We start from the raw sequence: 19451 nt of genomic DNA, 5'->3' as shown, positions 1-19451 counted from the left end.
CCCCATCTTTCTTATAAGCCCCCTTTAAGTACTGAAAGGCCACAATAAGGTCTCCCTGGAGCCTTCTCTCCTCCGGGCTGAACAACCCCAACCCTCTCAGCCTTTCCTCATAGAAGAGGTGTTCCATCGCTCTGATCATTTTTGTGGCCCTCCTCTGGACCCACTCCAACAGGTCCATCTTTTACATCATAATTCTTCCGACTGAATCCAAACATCATTGTGCCATTTCCTCATACTCAGTCACGCACCCTGCTTTCCACTTTCTTCGACTTTTTTTTTTTTCAAATATGCTCCAAGGATATTAGCCAGTTTCTGCCCATTTTATATGGTTTATCTTGCCCTATTTTATAATGTTTAAACATTTATATTGTTTCTATGGTCCCTAGTCTCTTCTGCTGGTCATTGCTTCCCAGCCTCTTTACCTAACCTTACTCTTCCAGGCTTTGTGAACCAGGATCAAACCAAGCTGACAAACCCTCAAGTGTTGGGGGAAGCTTAGTGTGTGAATTTAAGGGCTGGTGTTTGTGTAGGTAATGATCTGAACCAAATCCTAAACTGAAACAAACACAGGTTTCTGGTTCCAAGATATGCAGCACAGTTCAAGTCCAGCTATGACAGCCAAGTGAGTTGGGCCTGTCTGCGGTGTATGACAAGTGCAGGGACAGATTAAACAGCAAGAGAGCTACTGTCACCAAAGGCACACGACCACATTACACTCCCTCTTCATGGAAACGAGTGCTTTGCGGGTAAGACAAGCTGCGTGCACAACTTTTGCAAATTCCTACAAGGAAGTCCTTTGGTGTAGTCCCATTTGTCTCTGCTAAAAATATGTAGGTCTAATTCCAGACAGATTTCTTACGAGGAAAACTGTAGCAGTGTTCACTAAACTGAAAAAACCCACACAGGCTCCATGTTAGTACGTGGTCTGAGCTGAAGAGGCTGTTGTTGTAAGTGGCTCTGAGCTATTTCCTGTGCCATCACCAGCAGACAGCGCTTAACATGTGAGCTGCTCCATGGTTCACGGTGCAAGGGGGAGTCATGTTTTTGTCAACAACTAAGGCACAAAGGAGTTGGGAAAGAAAAGAACCTGTTGTTGAACTGTCCAGTGAGTAATCAAAGTTGGCTTGTTTAAACCAAGAAAAAATGAGGCTCTCTGAAGCCCAGGGATCCTTGGCTTTATTTTTAATCCAGGAACAAGAGAATTGTTTGGAGCTCATGTAGATGGCACGCGTCTTCTTATTGTTTCCAAGACTTGGGCTTAGATGGGGATCATCTAAAAGACGTGGGCATATATGAGAGAGAAATATTGCCTGGAAATGTCTGCAGACTCGTGATGCTGAAGGTGTTACATAAACTATGCTCTAAAAAAATCACACAGCTGCACTATTTCCATATTAAAGCTGTCTAAAAGGAATGCCTGTGTGTTCCTGTTCATAACTGCTTTCAGCTTTATGATGACCTGCACCCCAGATGTTTTTCATATGGCAACTTTTTTCATTTTTCTCCTCTCCCTATCTAGACAAGGTCAGTAAGTAAGGGGGGAGCTCTTAGTCTTTTCTCTCCCATACCCTGCATCACCTTTCCTTCAGTTTCCACTTTTCCAGACAGCTTGTAAGGTATTGTGTATTATGTTCTTAATAACAGGGTGGGCTCTTCTGCACCCATTTGTTTAACACTGCCATTGCAGTACTTTGATACCAGGTTTGTTGAAAAATCATACAGTTTCACTCCCTGGCTGGTGCAGAGCTATGCTTAGTATACTTGGTGCTGGGGGAAAGGTGAACCACCTTTCTATTTCCCATTTGGCTACTAAGCCTGTCACTAGCCAGGCACCAGGGGTCAGAGGGCACAAATGTGTCCCAGAGCCCACACACTGAGGAGGCTGAAACGAAGGAAGGATTTCCTGGCTCACTGCTGCTGCTGACCAGAAGAGCAGTATAAGACAGCTATTGCACAAGCAAGAATCTGGACCTTTGTTTTTCATCCCCATCTTTGAAATCGAGGAGGGTTTGTTAGCACAAGGCAGAGATTTGCAACAGCCAGCCTTCTCTTCCCACCCCCTGAAACAGCCCACTCCAGCACTTCCTCCTGGAGCAGGAAATGTTGCTGTAATCATTAGTGTATATTATATTAGCATAATGTCATATCAGTACAACTTTTGCTGTCTCCTTCACATTCTGCATTCTGGCAAGACTTTTAAGCTAAACAGAAATGATTTTTACAGTCATGTTCTCTGTGACATAAACATAATTTAATAAAAACATTTTGAGTTCTTAGAGGAAAAGAAACATTTTCAAAAAACAGTGCATCTGTAGAGTACATCTGCTTTTTCTCATACTGTGGTCCATATTGACCCACTGGGTAACACTGAATGAAACTCAGTGCTGTTGAACTATGCTAGACATATAAAGACAGTTCTGACTTTTCAAAATTGCCAACAGCTTTTGAATTACTGTTTGGCCTCATCAACAAGAGGTGGACACCGACTAGACACTTTTAGTTGGTAGATTAGATGATAGATCCCAGATTTTTAGGCATTTTAGACTATAAGTAGGTATGCCAATCATCCTGTGCAGGCAAACTCTTACATGTAAAAGTCACCAAATTATTATACAGAAATGAAATGGTATAAAATACAAACTCAAATACAATTGTACTCAGCCTGGAGCTCTGGATTGGAAAAAGTGGAGTGGGGTAAGTAGGTTATCAAACCTGCCTCAGCAAAGATTCTGTGCACTGTCCTTGCGGGTGTGGAGCCAGATCTCCTGTAGACAGAAGAGCTGCATGATGGTTATGAAGCCATTGAGAAACTGGATAGTGTTACAGGATAGCTAATGGCCCCTTAGTCCTCTGGGAAATTTGTACATAACTTTAGTGATTAATTTCTGCTGTACACCTCTGCGCTGCTAACAATATCATTGTTATTCTGTGGGAAGGTTATGGCAGTCTCTTGGAGCAAACTTCAAACTGAACCATAGGTATCTGTGACTAGGTCCCTTAAGCAGCATTTCTCCTGCTGTGCTTGATTTATCCGTTATAACTATTGTGCCACCCGCAGTGGAGGGGGTGAGTCTTTTAACCTGCAAAGGAGCTGCGTGAGAGTGAGAAGAGGAGAGCAGAGCTTGTGCTGTGCTAGACTTGACTGGTCTTTCACACAAGTTGCGTTGGACAATGAAGTCAGAAGTTTTGAGAGAGATGAGCTTATGTTGGCCGGTTGTTTCATGACGGAAGGTATCTGAGATCCTTAAGAATACTTCCACCAAAATTGGGGCTGATATTCTGTCCGTTGGTAAGAAAACGAGGGAAAGCAAAGGAATGAAAAACACATTCTAATTCTTAAATATTTACATGTGTCCTTAAGTTTGCTGTGATTTCTGTGGGACTGTGCTACGCTGATTGAAGCTAAACACTGAAAGTCTTTGCAGGTTTGGTCACTTACTTCAGCCAGACAATTCTTTTCTCATCCAAATAAAGTGATTTTCTATTCAATTTCTGCAGGAGTAAAGCCCACTACTATTTAAAAAAACATTTATTAAAAAAAATTATTTGACAGTGACATCCCCAAATGCTGCAGCTGACAGTAATTTTACCGTAGCATGGTCATGTTTTCATAAGGGTTGCCTTGGAAAAAACTGTATGTTCCTAGACAGGACAGAAGATGATGACAAAAATATAAATTAGGATAGTAAACAGGAAAAAGCAACAAGGCCTTATCTTTGTTCCTGATAGTGCTGTCTCCTTTTGAATCCATATTAACTGAAGCTGTAGGACGAGTACACAAATTGTTGACCTTACAAAAGTATACACTACAACCGTGCATTTTCCGGGAAGAGATTGAAAGAAATACAGTCTCGCTGTTCTGCATCATCAGGTAAAATGTACAGCCCCTCCAGACTGGGCACAGTTTGCCCCGCTGTTTTCCAGTCCTGAGCATTTGTGCCAATGTGAGGTGATAAAATGCTGAATGTGATACTTCGTTTAGCCTAGGGTTTAATCACTGTGAGCTGGCTCAAGGCTGAATGCTTGTCCTAGTTGAACTGAGTGCTAACCTGTTGTCAGCAGTTATTTTTAGAAGTGTCTTAAATAGTAATAGTATAGTATAGGAATGGTTTGTATGGGTATGTACTTGGATTATAGAAGATTCTTGAGGTGAAAACAATTATATTCTTATTCAATGAAGATGAAAAGGAAAGATACAAATGTACAGATAGTAACAGTAAATAAGTGTTTTTGAAAGTTGATGGCAAATATGGAATCTGTAATAGCATATCCTGTCGGACTGAGACCATGGGGGTACGTTGTACCAGATTTTTACAGTGTCCTTCTGACAGAGAAAGACAGCTTGCTTTCAGGATTGTGCTTACAAGTAACTGTAAGAGAGACACTGCTAAAAATTCATTTTTTTTTCATCCTGAGGGGTTGAACTGCATATTCCATGGTATCTTGTATCTAAAGGGAATTTAAGAAGCAGAAATTAAAAATCAACTGGTTTGTGCACCCTGCATCCTCTAAGGAAGTCTGAGTGGACTGCCAGTTTGCCAGAGACATTTTTTCCATCTTAGACAAATCAGATTACTGCTTTTGTGCCTCATCTGTAAAACAGAGATGATATTTCTTCACCTTTTAGATACTCGTAAAGCTGAAGACACAAACGTTTGTAAATTGCTTTGGAATTCTTGGACACAAAATTTTCTGCACTAGGACTTACTATATGAATCATGATTTCCCAGACAGGCTTTATCATCTATCAACGACTATAAGAAAATTTAGGGCTAGGAAAGGCAGCTTACTGAAAACTGTACTATATGTTTGACAATCGTATCCCTTCTGAAGATTTTCCTGTGTTTTATCTTCAGGTTATTAACATCCTGCAGCAAGTCATCACTTCAGCCTAAAAGTTTTGTGGAAGAAATAAACAATACATGAAACTGGATGAAATTGAATTTTACATCTATTCATTCGGGATCCTGATGAATGATATATGGGGAGAGGTAGAAGATGGTGAATTTCACAGAGAATGCAACGGAGAACTGCACTATTAATCATGATATCCACCAGACATTATCCCCTGTGGTATACATATTTGTATTTATATTAGGCTTGCCAGCTAACTGCCTGTCACTGTACTATGGGTATTTACAGACCAAGGCTAAAAATGAATTGGGTATCTACCTTTGCAATTTGACTGTCGCAGACCTGCTCTACATATTTTCTTTGCCTTTTTGGCTTCAGTATGTTTTACAGCATGACAATTGGACCTACAATGAGCTGCTGTGCAAAATTTGTGGCATCCTCTTGTATGAGAATATCTATATCAGTGTGGGCTTCCTCTGCTGCATCTCCATCAACCGCTATCTTGCAGTAGTGCACCCTTTTCGGTTTCAATGGTTTCGGACAATGAAGGCCGCTGCGATTGTGAGCATCGTTATCTGGACCAAAGAAATAATGACTTGGTGCTTTGTCTTAACGCATGGGGAGATCAGTATGGATGCCGAGAGCCACATGGTGTGCTTCGAGCATTACCCCATCAAAGAATGGGAGCACAATGTCAATTACTACCGCTTCTCTGCTGGCTTCCTTTTCCCCTTCTTTCTGCTGGCCTTCTCTTACTGTGGGATTTTACGAGTTGTCCGCAAGAGTCATGGCACTCAAAAGAAGAAGAAAATCCAAATTAAACGGCTGGTTTCAAGCACTGTTTTCATTTTTTTAGTTTGCTTTGGACCATACCACATCATACTTGTGGTTCGCAGCTTGTTGGAGAACAACTGCTCATTTGCTGAGAAAATATTTAATATTTACCATGTTTCTCTCCTGTTGACTACTTTTAACTGTGTTGCTGATCCAGTATTGTACTGTTTTTCCAGTGAAAGCACTTACCAGAACTTTGTCAAGATGAGAGACTCTTGTTTAACCTGTTTAGGGTGTCCAAGGACTGAGACGAAGGAATCCTATCCGCTGAATGCTCCAGAAACTCCCAACAGGCCACAGCATGAGCAACAGCCAGGGTTATTACAACAAATCACATGATGGTACTGGAATGAAGGGTTCCTCCACAACTAACATGGGCAGCCTATAGCATTCATCAAAAAAGGACATCAATCTAAAATCTGCAGCTATGGCCATGTTTGTGTATCCATCTGATTTATCCATGTATTACAACTGTTACCTCCCAAAGGCTTATTAGCAATGCAGTACAGTGAAGTCATTTCTGGAGGTGCTTGGACCTTGGCAATAGTGAGGAAAGCACATGCTAAGTCAGTTCAGTTACAATCACGTGTCTGTTGTCATTGTGGTACTGCTCAAAACCTGTTGTCTTGATGACTGCATTGACTGGAATAAGCTAGTACTCATGGTGTGTGGTTCTGTTGAATTTGTCTTTAACTGCTTTCTGTTTGCCCCTGTAGCATCTAGAGAAAATAATTCTCTACAAGCTGTCATCATCTGTTGAAAAGGTTGGAGACAGAACAAATTAAATGTCCCCATATGTACTTCTAAAAAGAAAAAAGAAAAAAAACCTGCATTTCTGCAACATTTCTGTAATTCTCTGATATAACTGCTCCTTCAGCCAGTTTTGAGGCCTGCAGAGACTGTGCCAGAACCAACCTCCTAAAACAACCAATCCACTGACATGAGATGTTCTGGGAGAACATGCACAAGGAATTCAGCATCTGCTGAGACCTTCAATCTGTTGAATGACTGTTGAATCTCAGACTGTTGAACCTCATCATAAGGCTCCTATTGACTTCCAGAGGTATGAGATCTCTTGGCTCCAATGGGGATAAATAACTTGGCCTGTTGACTTGGAAAAGAAGAGGAGGCTGGTAGTACGTGGGGTGCTTTGAATCCATGCACTTCTCTGAGTCACTGTGTTCAAAGACAAATTTAGTTACATATAAATTCTACTAAACCTTCCTAAGGTTTGGATTGCGTCCTCTGCAATTTGTGTGTCTTGTGCAGCATAGACCATGCGGGCAATTAAATAACAATGCATTTGTCAGGGAAACTGTTAAATAGATTCTGTTTAAACTCTGTTTTCTCCCACAGATACTATAGCTTAGGGTTTGGTCATTGTTCAGTAAATACAATATCAGAAATATGATGTCTGAATGATCTATGTTTCCTGGTTTAGACAGACACAAAATACAGGAATAAGTGGTGATAATGGCACTTAGAGATGTGGGAGTTGTGCTCTATAGTATTGTTTCTACCACCACCTCCTCTCTAGGTTTTTTTTTTTCTTTATTATACTAATGAATCCTGCATGCTGCTTTGTGATCTGCTCATCATACCTTCTTGTATCTGTAACTGTTATACCATGAATATGGCTTTATCCTTTCACTTCTCTGGTTTCAAACCTTTCTTGAAACGCTTCTCTCTCTGCAACCTGGAGCTGATAACTTCCAGCAGTATAATCAGTTTTGTTTCTTTTTTTTTTTTTTTTAATATCAAAAGGTTCTCTAGACAGACAGTCCGCTCCTGGTATCTGAAGTATGTCATTGTAACACAGCCTTGCTTGTCATCAGTCCCTAGAAGGCAATATATAGTAACAGTTTTCTGGAAACCACCTTGAGAGTGCAATATTAGAAATAATTAGGGGATGTGTTTAATAAAGAATGTTTTTATTATTTTTTTCCTATATTTGTTCACTCTGTGTTTGAAATAACTATCTTATGGCTTTGGCCCACAGTTTCTATTTGTGAGACTACAGATCCTCTCCTCCCTCCTCTTGCAGAAAGGATTCATGTCCCCACTCCCAGGCGGGGATTAGGTTTGCTTAGGCTAACATTTGGTTTGTTTAATTATTTTACATTTCTTTATGCTTACACCACTCACCAAGCTGGATTAATTACCTTATACATGCATTTTTTCTTCTGACTATTAGTGCTGTTTAGCTTTACTTTCTCCTCATCTTTCCTCTAACGTCCTCTGTCTCTGTCAACAGGGTGTAAGGCAGGGACTCCCAACTGCCATAATGCCGTGCTTGTATGTTAAGCACTGAGCCAACTGCTTGGACTCCCGTGACCGGGCAGGCTCTGAGACACACACGTGGTTTGTTCTAGGATGAAATATTTGTTGTCCTGTTTATGCTTTACTTCTTTACAGTTAGCCATGTTGTTTAAATTAGACAGCTGGAATGCAGAGCATGCCATATTACACTGAATCGTCATCTGAGGGATTAAGGTTTATTTGAGTTGGTACTTTGATGTGGTCAGCTCTCGGTCATCTGCTGCAGTTTAAAATCAGATGGAAACTTGTGTAGCGGAGTCCAGCATTCTGCTACAGTTCTCAACATTTAACCTGCTAATATGGGAGGAAGGTAACTCTCACTCAGAGCTTTTCTTTCCATCTCAGCCAGAACATAGTCAATCAAGGGTCCTAGTATGGTTGCTAGAGATATGCTACACATTGCTATTGGATTAAACACAGCGCTTGGGACTGCACACGAGAAGGGATTTTAAAAACACACATCAGAGAAAAAGACAAATAAATTATTACATTTTATATTTCTTAATGAAATCTCTTAAAACTTGCATTTTGGGGAAAAAAGAGCAACAGCTTACAAAATGAAGTTTTTTTGACAAAAGTTAGTGTTTGGAAAGAATAATATACATTGTACCCATTAGTGTAACATGGCAGTAAGCTACTGAGCATGTAGCACACAGAGAATGAAATCAGCCGCCTCTTTTCCCAAACAGATATTTTTAAATGATGCCAATTTCATTTTGTGGGTTCTGTGCAGCAGTGAACATATGCCATCCTGCGGGGTTACTGGCTTTGGCAAAAAGCTCAAGCATTCATATGAAATATTTTACTTAATAGTTATAGTTTGGAGAGTTTGGAGACTTCTAAAGGAGCTATTTTCTAATTGTGAAACTTCAAAGATAGCTTCATGGCAACATCCTCCAAGAAGGCTTTAAATAAAATGAATCTAAAAAAATGACTGATCCAGAAAATAAACGTTGAGAGCTCTGGTGAATCTGAATGTCTAGCAGCAAGTCTGGCATTAAGATTTCTCTCTCACACGTGTTCAACTGTTTTAAGTCTTTAAAGGCTGTGTATCCTCAAGGACTGCAGAATATTAGTGTTCAAAGTATGCTGGTGTTTGTGGTACAAACTGATTTTTCTCATTCTCAAAAAGTTATGTGTTTGTCTTACATAAGGGAAGGAAAATAAAACTCCCCTGCTAGAAAGAAAAGTCGATGCAAGGTGTTGCTGGCTGCTGGAAGTCCACTGTCCTTTGGAAAAAGCAGTGGCTAAACACAACTGCCATTCTCATCCTGTTAAAGCACAATGGTTTGGTGCTTGCCTTTTGTACCATTACAATAATTTTACGACAGCTAAAGCATCAGTGCCTGAGAGGTGCAGTGTCAGATATACCCTGTCCTCTCTGCTGTGAGGGCTGACAACTAGCAGAACTTCAGCCCTGACACTCATCTGGAGTTAAAGTAAAATCACAGCTTTAAATGACAAAAGTCAGGCACAATTCACAGCCATTTGTCATGTACTGGTTCGGCATTAGTAGGCCTTTGAGTTATAATTTAATTTTGCTTCACTTAGTCTCGTCAGGAGCTGAATTTCTATACCTGGAATTCATCTAAATGTTCATTTACATAATTTTATTTCATACTGAATGCAAATGTTTTAAATTTCTAATCATGCTTTAATTTCTAAGCATCAATTTTTAATCACTATTTATGTATTTAATTCATTTATTCTTAACACCAGGATACCCTGAAATGCCTACAACCTTCCTGTATTATCCAGAAAGGGACAAAATATATCAATGGCAAACTACTAAGACGAAGGAGGCAAATGGTATAGCCTACCCTTTACATGGAAGGCCTGCAATGCTGCCCTTATTTTCATTAGCTCAGTTAGAGCTCTCCCCTTATCTCCTCCCACTTCCACAAACTATCCACCACCATAAGAAGTCGGTGTTAGAGGGGCTACAGGAAGTGTGCAAGGGAGCTGTAGTTAACAGCTTTCACTACTGTAACGCACACTGGGGTGTGTTTGTTTTGAACCTCCCCTCTCCACTGCAGCTGTTTGCCCCACCACAACATATTTTTAAATCCAAGTTGCTACAAGAGTTACTTCCTGTTGCAGTTATGAGGTTAGTAAAACAGGAACGGCAATGCAATAATATTTCATTTTAATGACAAGCTTTCTTTGTAAAAGCCAGATCACCTCTTAGTATACAGTACCATTTAATATCCATTACCCATTATAAAATTACAGAAAAGAAAGGTAGACCAAATCATCACGATGACACCCCCTTCTCGCTTCGCAGAGATGTTGTAAGGGTAACAACGAAAGGCTGTGTGTGGCCAAGACACCAGAGATGAAAGGTCGTCTTTTTCTGACCTTTTATACCTTGTGAGAGCCTAGGGAATACGGAAACTACCTGGGAGCAACTCCTGACACAGAAATCATTAGGGGGAGTCCCTGCTGCGCTTCTTGCAGCAGCTTTTCAATCATAAGCGAATGGGTGTTGTAGAAGGGCAGCCCGTCCACTTCCATTTCTAGACTGGCAGTTTTTCCACTGCGGACCCCGTGCCGCACAAGTGTTTTCAGAAGCTTTTCTTCCTTAAAAAACAGAGAAATAGAATATAATTAAAATCCTGAATCAGACAAGAGCATTCATCAAGATCTTTATTTTAATTCTAGGGGAGACTGACCACATCCTCCATATTTATTTTGACAGCAATTTGCTAACACCTTTTTTTCCTTGTCTCAAAGAATATGTGTAGCATCTGGAACTTAGGGAGTTCCACCAAAAGGCTTATATTCTTGACTGCTGTTTAATTACTGAATGATATTATTGTTCTCCACGCTCCCTCAAACAGCACATTAGTGTCAATTCAGAAACACGAATCCTTTGTTGCCTGGTTTCGAGTTCCTATATTGCACAAATCAGAATCAGAGGAACCTCCACCCAAAGTATCTCAAAACCCTATCTGTCATTTCCCTAGTGTAGCAGCAGCTGGCTGCAGGTGCATTTTTAAAGGAAAAGAACAGAAGAGAAAGAGGATACATCAGGAAAAAGGTTACAGAAAGTACCTGAACAGGCTGCACAATCACTTTCCTTTCCTGCATCTGTGATCTCTGCGTGCCTTTTGCTCTCTGTCCTCTTTTTTTCTATTGATTTTATGAGAATTCTGGTTGCTTGGGAAAGGGATGGGGAAAAAAGAAAACCCTGAAATTGTGCTTCCTTGGGATTCTCTGAAAGAGTGTATACTTTGTTTAGAACTGCAACTCAATTTCATGTTTATAACAGTTATTTTCTTGCTTAATAGTAATGTAAGCAGATAACAAAGCATGTTCCATTTGAGCTGCTGAAGTACACAGAGGGAACAAAATCCTTGGTTGTGAGCTACAGGCCAGTTAGCATTGCGAGATGAAAAGGTGGGATAAAATCAGCTCTGAAAAAAACACTAGTGCTGTGAACAGTGACATTAGAAGACCTGGTTTCAAATGGATGTATGTCTAGCATAAACTGCTTTGCTTTTCGTTTGGCATGAAATGTACACAGTAAAACTCTTCCTACTGTCTTAGCATTTACTATAAGGAGAATTTATTTCTCTAATTCTGTTAATAAAAATCTAAGAAAAATAAAAAGCCTAGTCACGTCTTAGCTTGCCCCAATCCCATGGTAATTCACAGAAGACCTTGAAATAGTCATATACCTATCTTTTCTTCCCGGTCTTTGCTAGGAATGCCTTTTCTGGTCTTTAGTCTACCGCTCTGTTTCCAGTTGTGTGAGACCCTGCTTTGATGGAAATTGCTACTGAGACAGCCCTACCAGTGTCCTTGACAAACTGTTCTATAGGTTTAAATACTTCTTGTTTGATATTCCCATACAATAACCTCTAGCAAAGTCCTGAACACAAATTAATGATAAAAAATTATAAAGTTAAAATGTCTAATATTCTTTTATTAAATGTGAGGTTTTTTTTCTAGGAAGACTTCTAAACCATAAAGAATACAATAGCTTTAGATCTGAATTTAGACACAATATGGTTGTATTTTACATAATACAGCATATGGCCAAAATATAAACATTTCTGAAAGAATTAAAGCATGGTCACTTAGCAGAGAATTTAGTATAATTTGGTAACCCGCTTTCTGAATACACTTTATAAAGATTTGTCTTACATTTCTTGCTAATGCATCCTAGTCCTTAGCCGCAACAAAGTTAAATGAGGCACTGGTTTTCTATTAAAGAAAAAATATGCATAGTTACATGGTGTCAGTCTTGACATCATGCAACAGTACAGCAATGATACAGCTATTTAAGGAAATTATCTGGATACATTGGTAGCATAAAAAGTGCTACTTTGTAATTTATAAAATTATAAATATGCATCAGCTTATATCATATGAATGATCATACATATAAATGCAAATATAAGCACCTGATCTTTCTACACAAGAGAAGTTTTTCTTAGCACTGTGTATCTGTATGCAAAGTGGCAAATTAGATCTCTCGTGTCACAGGAGAGACACCTAAATTGGATACGCAAAATGTCATTTCTAATTTGAATTGTTTCTCCTACATATTTACACGTTAGAGCTTTTTCATCTGCTTACATGGGGAAAAAAGGTTTGCTTGCTTAATACTATATAACTCTGCCTGATAAAATGTATTCTATCATCAAATGCTATTGTCTCCATTTGTAGGGAACACACACAATGTACAGTACGCTTCCTTAGCTGTAAAGCGCTACAGTTTGCTCACAGCTCTCTCTTTAGGAAATAATTATGTTGGGAGTGGGGTAACCAGAAAAATAATCTAATTAATAGAAAAATAACCTGTTAATTTGCACTTTATTCAGGAAAAAACCCCTCCCTTATGAATGACAAAGCTAATAAAGAATACTAAAACAAACATCACATCTTTATATGTTGCTCACTTATAAAGTAATTCATATTCTTATAGGTCATAATTTCAAAATAAACACTATACAGTTCATTTCTTACCATTAATAAAGACTTCAGTAAAAGAACAACTGTCTGATATATTAGCCTGGTTGTGAAATGCAAGGAAATGCAGAGTTGACTGTAGGATGTTCAGCATTAGCTACGTTTGGGTATGGATGAATTAATATATTTCCCTACAGTCACTTCAGTTAAAAAGTACCACGAACATCCGAAAAATCAAACCACTGCTGTATTAACCAACATAATTATGATTCAACTCCACCACTGAAAGGTAAGTAAAGATTGTTTACATCAAGTTGTTTCTTGCTCATCAAGTTCTCAACAAGGAACAAATGCTTTGCAGTATCTCTTATTAAAATATATGTAAAGACAAATCCATGCACTTAGAACAATCTTGGCATTCTATTCAGTGGGAATGGAGAGCTCCACAGTTCTGTGCTTTGTTGCAGTACAATCCTGACGCTGCTTGAACACAAGGCTGCAGGGAAACAACCTTTGCATTTCAGGGGAAGTCTTCACTTAGTAATTATGATCTATAGTTTTCATGGAAGGAATGCCATTTTGGGAAGAAAAATAAAACACATTATAAGCAAGCTGTTTGGTGCTTAGGCACTCCTTCAAATGTCTTCTTTCCAATTACAAACAGACAAATATAAACAGCAAGGTGGGTATGTGTGGTGGTGCTCTTTATCTTACTAGGGTAATTATTACAGCAGTAAAAGAAGCTGGATTGGGCAGAAGTAGCCATACAAATGTAAATGGTCTGATTTTTTTTTTATACTAATGGAGTATGGGAACACTAATGTGTTCAATCTTCTGCACTGTTTACTGTTGCGTGATTTATAATTAAAGATAACATATTCTTGTCAGACATTTTGTCATTTTCTCTCCTCCACAAAACTGTTTCCATTAATTTTATCTCAATAGATTTTAGAATTGCACTTTCAATAGCCCATTATTGGATTATTATCAATATTCCCAGCTGTATAGCTTAGTAAAACAAAAACAAGAAGGATTTCCTGTACACAATATCACACTTAATTACAGCATCTCATTACCAGGAATTTGGATCATAGTAGTTTTTAGGATATGTTAATTTAAAGGGCAAAAAGAGTAGACATAACTGGAAAAAAACATTGAAAAGTGAAAATAAATTAATCTATTTTTGGAAAAGATTGCACTGGAAGGTGCCGTATGCTTTGTTAAGTCAAAGGATAACTGGCTATATGGCTATGCTAAACGTTGGGATCAGTTCCAGTTTTATGACCTTTAGATGAAAAAATCAAAATAGCAAGAATTTAAAAAAAGTAAGACCTACTCTAAATACTTAAGAGGTGTTTTTTTGGAATTTCACACAGAATGTACTGTTATCTCAGGAGAAATACTCCACTGTTGTGGGCAATATCTATGGTAGGTGGATTACGTTTTGCTTAGCATTCTTGGAGGTCACAAACTTACTGGTTTTGTCCAAGTCTCTATAGAGGTACTCTGCCAATAAAACTGAAGGTTGAAGTTCCTAAGTTATTACAAATATGGTGGAACAAACCTTACTTGATCATTGAGTATATTTTAATTTTTTTTAAACACTGCCAAGTTAAAAATAGAGCCATGTGCTCAGCAGGTTGAGCACAGATCACAGTCATTTCTCACTCCTCTCGGTTATTTTACTTTTTCTCTGTCTGAAACCTTTGCATTCCCATATATCACACTGTTCAGAGCTGCATTAGTCAAAACACATTTAAAAATACTTGTCTGCAAGTCTTTCTCCCACTTTAATTTAGAAACATTCAAGCCTAATTATAGAAAGATTCTAACATAACTAGAAAAGGTGGAATGATTGGAAGTAAGGTGCAAAGATCAGAAGTATGGAGCAGCTTCCGTAGTAGAACTGTGACTTTTGATTTTGGAAGAGACATCTAAAGGAGGATACAACAGAGATTTATAAAATCAGGAACGATGCTAAGGAAGTCAACAGGGAATTTTAATCACTGTATTGCACTACAAGGATTTCTTGCACTGCCTGTAAAATTGTAGCACTGTCTTGTGCTTGAAGTCGCAGCACACAAATACATTCACTTTTGAGGATTTTTATGTTCAATCTGTCTTGAATCCTTTGTGGAATATTCTAAGTACAGCGTGGCTGCTCGTTCACCAGGGATTCCCAAAAGTCATCAAAAGACCATGTGAAAGTAAACTATTGAACTGGACTAGGCAGGATTTAGCGGCTGGTAGCCAATTCCATCTACCTGTCATGAGCAAGTCACAACTCCTTGGCCCTACAGAAATTACCTTGGTAACTGATGGAAGTGCCGATAGCCAGACCATCTTCTTTGATACCCGTGGAAACCCAACGGCTTTCCTCAGATAGCGGTCATGTATTTCACAAGTGCTGAGAACATACAGAGCGCAAGCAATGGCATAACCTCCCCAGTTAGAGACCCCTGCCAAAGAATGTCACCATGAAACCAAATTGTAAAAAAAAAACAACCAACAATAGTTATTGCAAAGATACCTAACCTGCATAAGTCATTAGGCACGTACAACTGGGTCTCACGTAGCGATGGTGAAATGGAATGTGGATATGAATTAAATACTGTCATGAATTTGGAACATTTATTTCAGAAATATACAATTACTTAACATATTAAAATATTTTCAGTGGTATTTCAGATCGAATTTCTGCAAGTTTCCATCTAGCTTAGTTTGTGGTTTTTCTTTCCAACAAAGCAAAAACTCAAATGGGCATGGTCTATAACACAATTCCACTTGGCTTAATGTGAAGTCCATGAATTGTGAGGAGCTGTGTTACAGCCCAGTGTCTTTTGCTTTTAACCACACAGAGGCAGAAGATTTTGACAAAGGATCCTAAACCAGGCAAATTTTCACTGGTGCCAGATTTTATAATGGTACGCTATACCATTGCAGAGAATCCCTTTTTGGTCACAAATGATGACTGATTAAAGAGTTCAGCTATTTTATAAGATATGAAGCCATGGTGAAACTAATTGTCTGTGTCTTGATGATGTGTCCTTGGTGTAAGTATCACATACAAAAAGGCATTCTAACATAGTTGATATGCATAAATTTTCTGTACACTGTTATCAAATCAGTCCACACAGTCTTGTTTGACAGCTTCTTTGTCAAGACTGTACTGGAGATTGTTAGATTTGAAAATTGCTGTGAGAAGTTCTCTCTGCTGCCTGATACCTTTTCCAGGCACGCGGAATAGCAAAACTTTCAAAAAGTGTGGAAGTTGTTTTAGTGCATGTAGTTTTCCACACTTAAACATGTCCAAACCTCCGCCTCGCTTCCCTTTGCAGGGTCTGAGTGCGACAGTTGCTTTCAAAGTAAAAGCATCAGAATTGCCAAAACAGCCACCATAGATACTCTATACATATAGCCATAAGAAGTAGATGTAATTTTCACCACACTCTCATTTCTCCCCCAGAATTGCTGGTTTAGTATCAAGTGTGTCAGATACCTAGGTTAGAAACCCAGAAACCTGAGCCTAAGTACAATATGGACCATTCAGTTCATAAATTGGTCCTTGCTGAACACCTCTCTTTCACTGCGAATTTTATTTCGTGCTGGTTAAGACGTTAAGGTAGAAGAGAATTTTAACTATAGCAGTCAACTTTTGTTGTACATTAAGAATGTACATGTGTCCTCACGTGGCTGTTGAAAGGACTTAGCATCTCTCCATGTGAGAGCAATATGACTGATGACCCGGACAGGGTGACACCCACGGAAGCTCATCAATTATACTGAAAATTCATATGTGCATAGACATTTTAATTCCCACACAGATCACTTCTGCAGCCTTCCTTGTTGTTTTATTTAAGGTGTGGTTTTTCAAGAATATTCAGGATTTGCCCACCTATTTCCAATTAAATGTACTTTCTTCATGGGACATCCTCAATTTTCAGTCATTCCTGCTAGAACCATAGTTGCTTAACTATTCAGAGAATGGACATAATACAGAGACAGCTTTGTTTGTTAATGATGACTTGGTCATACAAAGAAAGGGCCAATACAAATGAGTTGGAAAGACAGATGTTTTCTTGTCAATTCTATTCTCAAACATCAACAACTTTCCCACACCCCCAAAAATCCCTTACCAGCTACAATAGTAAAATCAGCTTCAACATCACAAGCTATAACGTCTCCATTTTTTATGTGCTTCTTCACAGCATCTTTTACTTTGCCCATTCCTAATTCATTTCCTCCATCTCCAACACCTTTATTAAAAGAGAAAAAGATCAAATGAGTATGAACCCAGCATATAACTAACAATCCATTTAGAAAGCATCCAGTGTCTTCCCCAGAGTCTTCGTGACAGTTTATATCTCCATACAAGACAATTTATCCTTTTTAATCAAAAGTGTCTAAAAACAGAAGATTGTGAATGAAATAGCTGAAAGCATCACCTATCACATGCTAACCTGCAAGTGTATATGTGCAATATATGCTGTACTGGTGCAGGCAAAAGAAATCAAAATTATCAAGTGCTCATGAACTGCAGACAGAACTAAGATAATAAACTTTGCTTACGGAAGGCCTTAAGTGAGTGTTCTATATAACGCATTATCATAAGTACATCAGCACAAATAAAGAAGATAGAAAACAAATCCAAAATAAACCTGAGAAATTAGCCTATGATTCTATAATAAAGCAAGCATAGAAAACTTTGGTTTGTTAAAAGCTTTAAATAAAAAAAAGAGGTTAAAAGTAGCAATTTTAGCAGAAAGATAAGCAAAAATATATGTAAGGACTTTGGCAGAAGGGGCACTTACTGCACTGGCAATCTGGTTTATACAGATCACTATCATTGTGCCACAGTGTACAAAAAGCCCAACCCTGTGTACCATTACTGTTTTCATTTTTTCTAGTAATTTATGAAAAAAAAACCAAACTAGCCTTTTTTTTTTTTTTTTTAAAGTGTTCATATATTCAGGGTGTGGGGCCTTGACTTCTCCTGGTCAAGTAGAAACACTATGTATTTGTCTCAGTGATTTCAGTAAAATCTATGGGACCTGTGTCATTTCAGGCAAATTCTAGGCAACCCTATATTTGAGACATAAAATGGTTAGGTGTCATTCAAAGATCTGGAGATGAGGATAACACATAAACTAGCAGCTTACATGAAAGCTGGATAGTACCTTTAGTCTCTTACCAACGTATATAAAAAAAAAAAACACACACAAAAAATCCATCTAGTTAAATGGAAATTAACATTTCTCTTTCACCTTCTAGTCTAAATGGCATCTTCTCAATTTTGAAGATTTTATCGAAAAATCCTAGTTAATGTCTGCAAAACAGAACAGTGAAGAGCTCCAAGTCCTCACTGCAATGTATCATATTTGAACTTGAAATGTGACTGTGCTCTAATGCATAGCATGTGTTACAGGAGAGAAATTACAGTATTTATAATTTACACTTCAAGCCCTGAAAATTGATAAATTTAACACTTTTAGTAACTGCATAAATATCTCACATAGGTCTGTAGTGAATTTCTTCTTTAAGTGAAATTGAAAGTTGTTTCTCAGCAGCAATTTTTTATTTAACTCCTTAAGTCTAAGTAGTCAAGGGGAGCGTAACTGAGTGACACATAACTTACATAAAAGGATTTGCCATGAAACAATGAAGCTAATCTTTTTTCTTATCTGCTTTAATAATCTGTTCACATTTATTTTGGTGTTGGGATTTAATGGTGCTTTCTGAAATCTGTTTGTTGGTAGTACTTTTCAAATAGGTAATGACATAATCATGGTGCCTCTATCATCATATATAAATATGGTAGTTACTACTATTTTATAAGAATCCACAAAATGTATTGATTTTTCTTATATTCAAAATCCCAAATTTTGCTCTTAATATCCTTTAAAAAGGCTAAAATGAATTCTTGTCCTTTGAAGATCACCAACAGTTTCTGTAACTGAAAGATACTAATCTGTTGCTCAGGGGTTTTTTGTATCAGCCTTGCTTTGCTTTTTCTTGTCTTTGTGGAAGTCCTGTCACCAGGATGGCTATGCAGTTAGTAGATCTACTGCTGTGGATGGATCCCATTAGCATTACACTAGGAGGAAAAGAACACCACACTGAAAAATTTTCCTGTACCATCTGTGTTCTTCTTCCTCTACACGTCGGCAGAGGACTACATTTTACTGTTGATTTCCAGAGTGAGGTCCACCCGACAAAACGCGGCCATCTACACATGAGCTAGTCAGCTGGACTTCTTTTAAAGTCAGCAGAGAGAAAAACAGACCCTTCAAACATTCGGTTCACCTCACCCCAAGGCAGACATCTCAAATATAGATGTCTGCAAACAGACAAGATGAATCCTCTTCTCCTAAAGGCCCAAGTGCTTTCCAGGCAGAGGAAACCTAGTTCTGTTAGATCCTCCACGCAAGTTTTCACTGGCTACATTGTTTTCTGAAACTACATTCCTGAAAAATGCAGGAAATGTCACTCTTCTGTGATAAAAATCATTTGTATGAAAGGGAAACAAG

At 38.4% G+C, this 19451-nt stretch overlaps 2 protein-coding genes across 6 annotated transcripts in view; one reads left to right on the top strand and one right to left on the bottom strand.

Moving 5' to 3' along the window:
* GPR68 (G protein-coupled receptor 68) overlaps window positions 1–7573 on the top strand; it is a 29289-nt gene extending 21716 nt beyond the window's left edge. For both annotated transcript variants that reach the window (XM_072865174.1, XM_072865175.1), the window contains one exon: window positions 4857–7573. In XM_072865174.1, coding sequence (XP_072721275.1) covers window positions 4999–6027 — 1029 coding nt within the window. In that variant the 5' untranslated portion in view covers window positions 4857–4998 and the 3' untranslated portion in view covers window positions 6028–7573. The remainder of the gene's footprint in view (window positions 1–4856) is intronic.
* Window positions 7574–8511: 938 nt separating this feature from the next.
* DGLUCY (D-glutamate cyclase) overlaps window positions 8512–19451 on the bottom strand; it is a 49749-nt gene continuing 38809 nt past the window's right edge. For all 4 annotated transcript variants that reach the window (XM_072865171.1, XM_072865170.1, XM_072865172.1 and 1 more), the window contains 3 exons: window positions 17061–17180; window positions 15232–15383; window positions 8512–10587 (listed from right to left, as the gene is read on the bottom strand). In XM_072865171.1, coding sequence (XP_072721272.1) covers window positions 10402–10587; window positions 15232–15383; window positions 17061–17180 — 458 coding nt within the window. In that variant the 3' untranslated portion in view covers window positions 8512–10401. The remainder of the gene's footprint in view (window positions 10588–15231; window positions 15384–17060; window positions 17181–19451) is intronic.

This window comes from Ciconia boyciana, chromosome 6, assembly GCF_034638445.1.
Source record: "Ciconia boyciana chromosome 6, ASM3463844v1, whole genome shotgun sequence".
In the NCBI taxonomy this organism is placed as follows: Eukaryota; Metazoa; Chordata; class Aves; order Ciconiiformes; family Ciconiidae; genus Ciconia; species Ciconia boyciana.
This window is presented reverse-complemented; position numbering and strand designations above follow the sequence as displayed.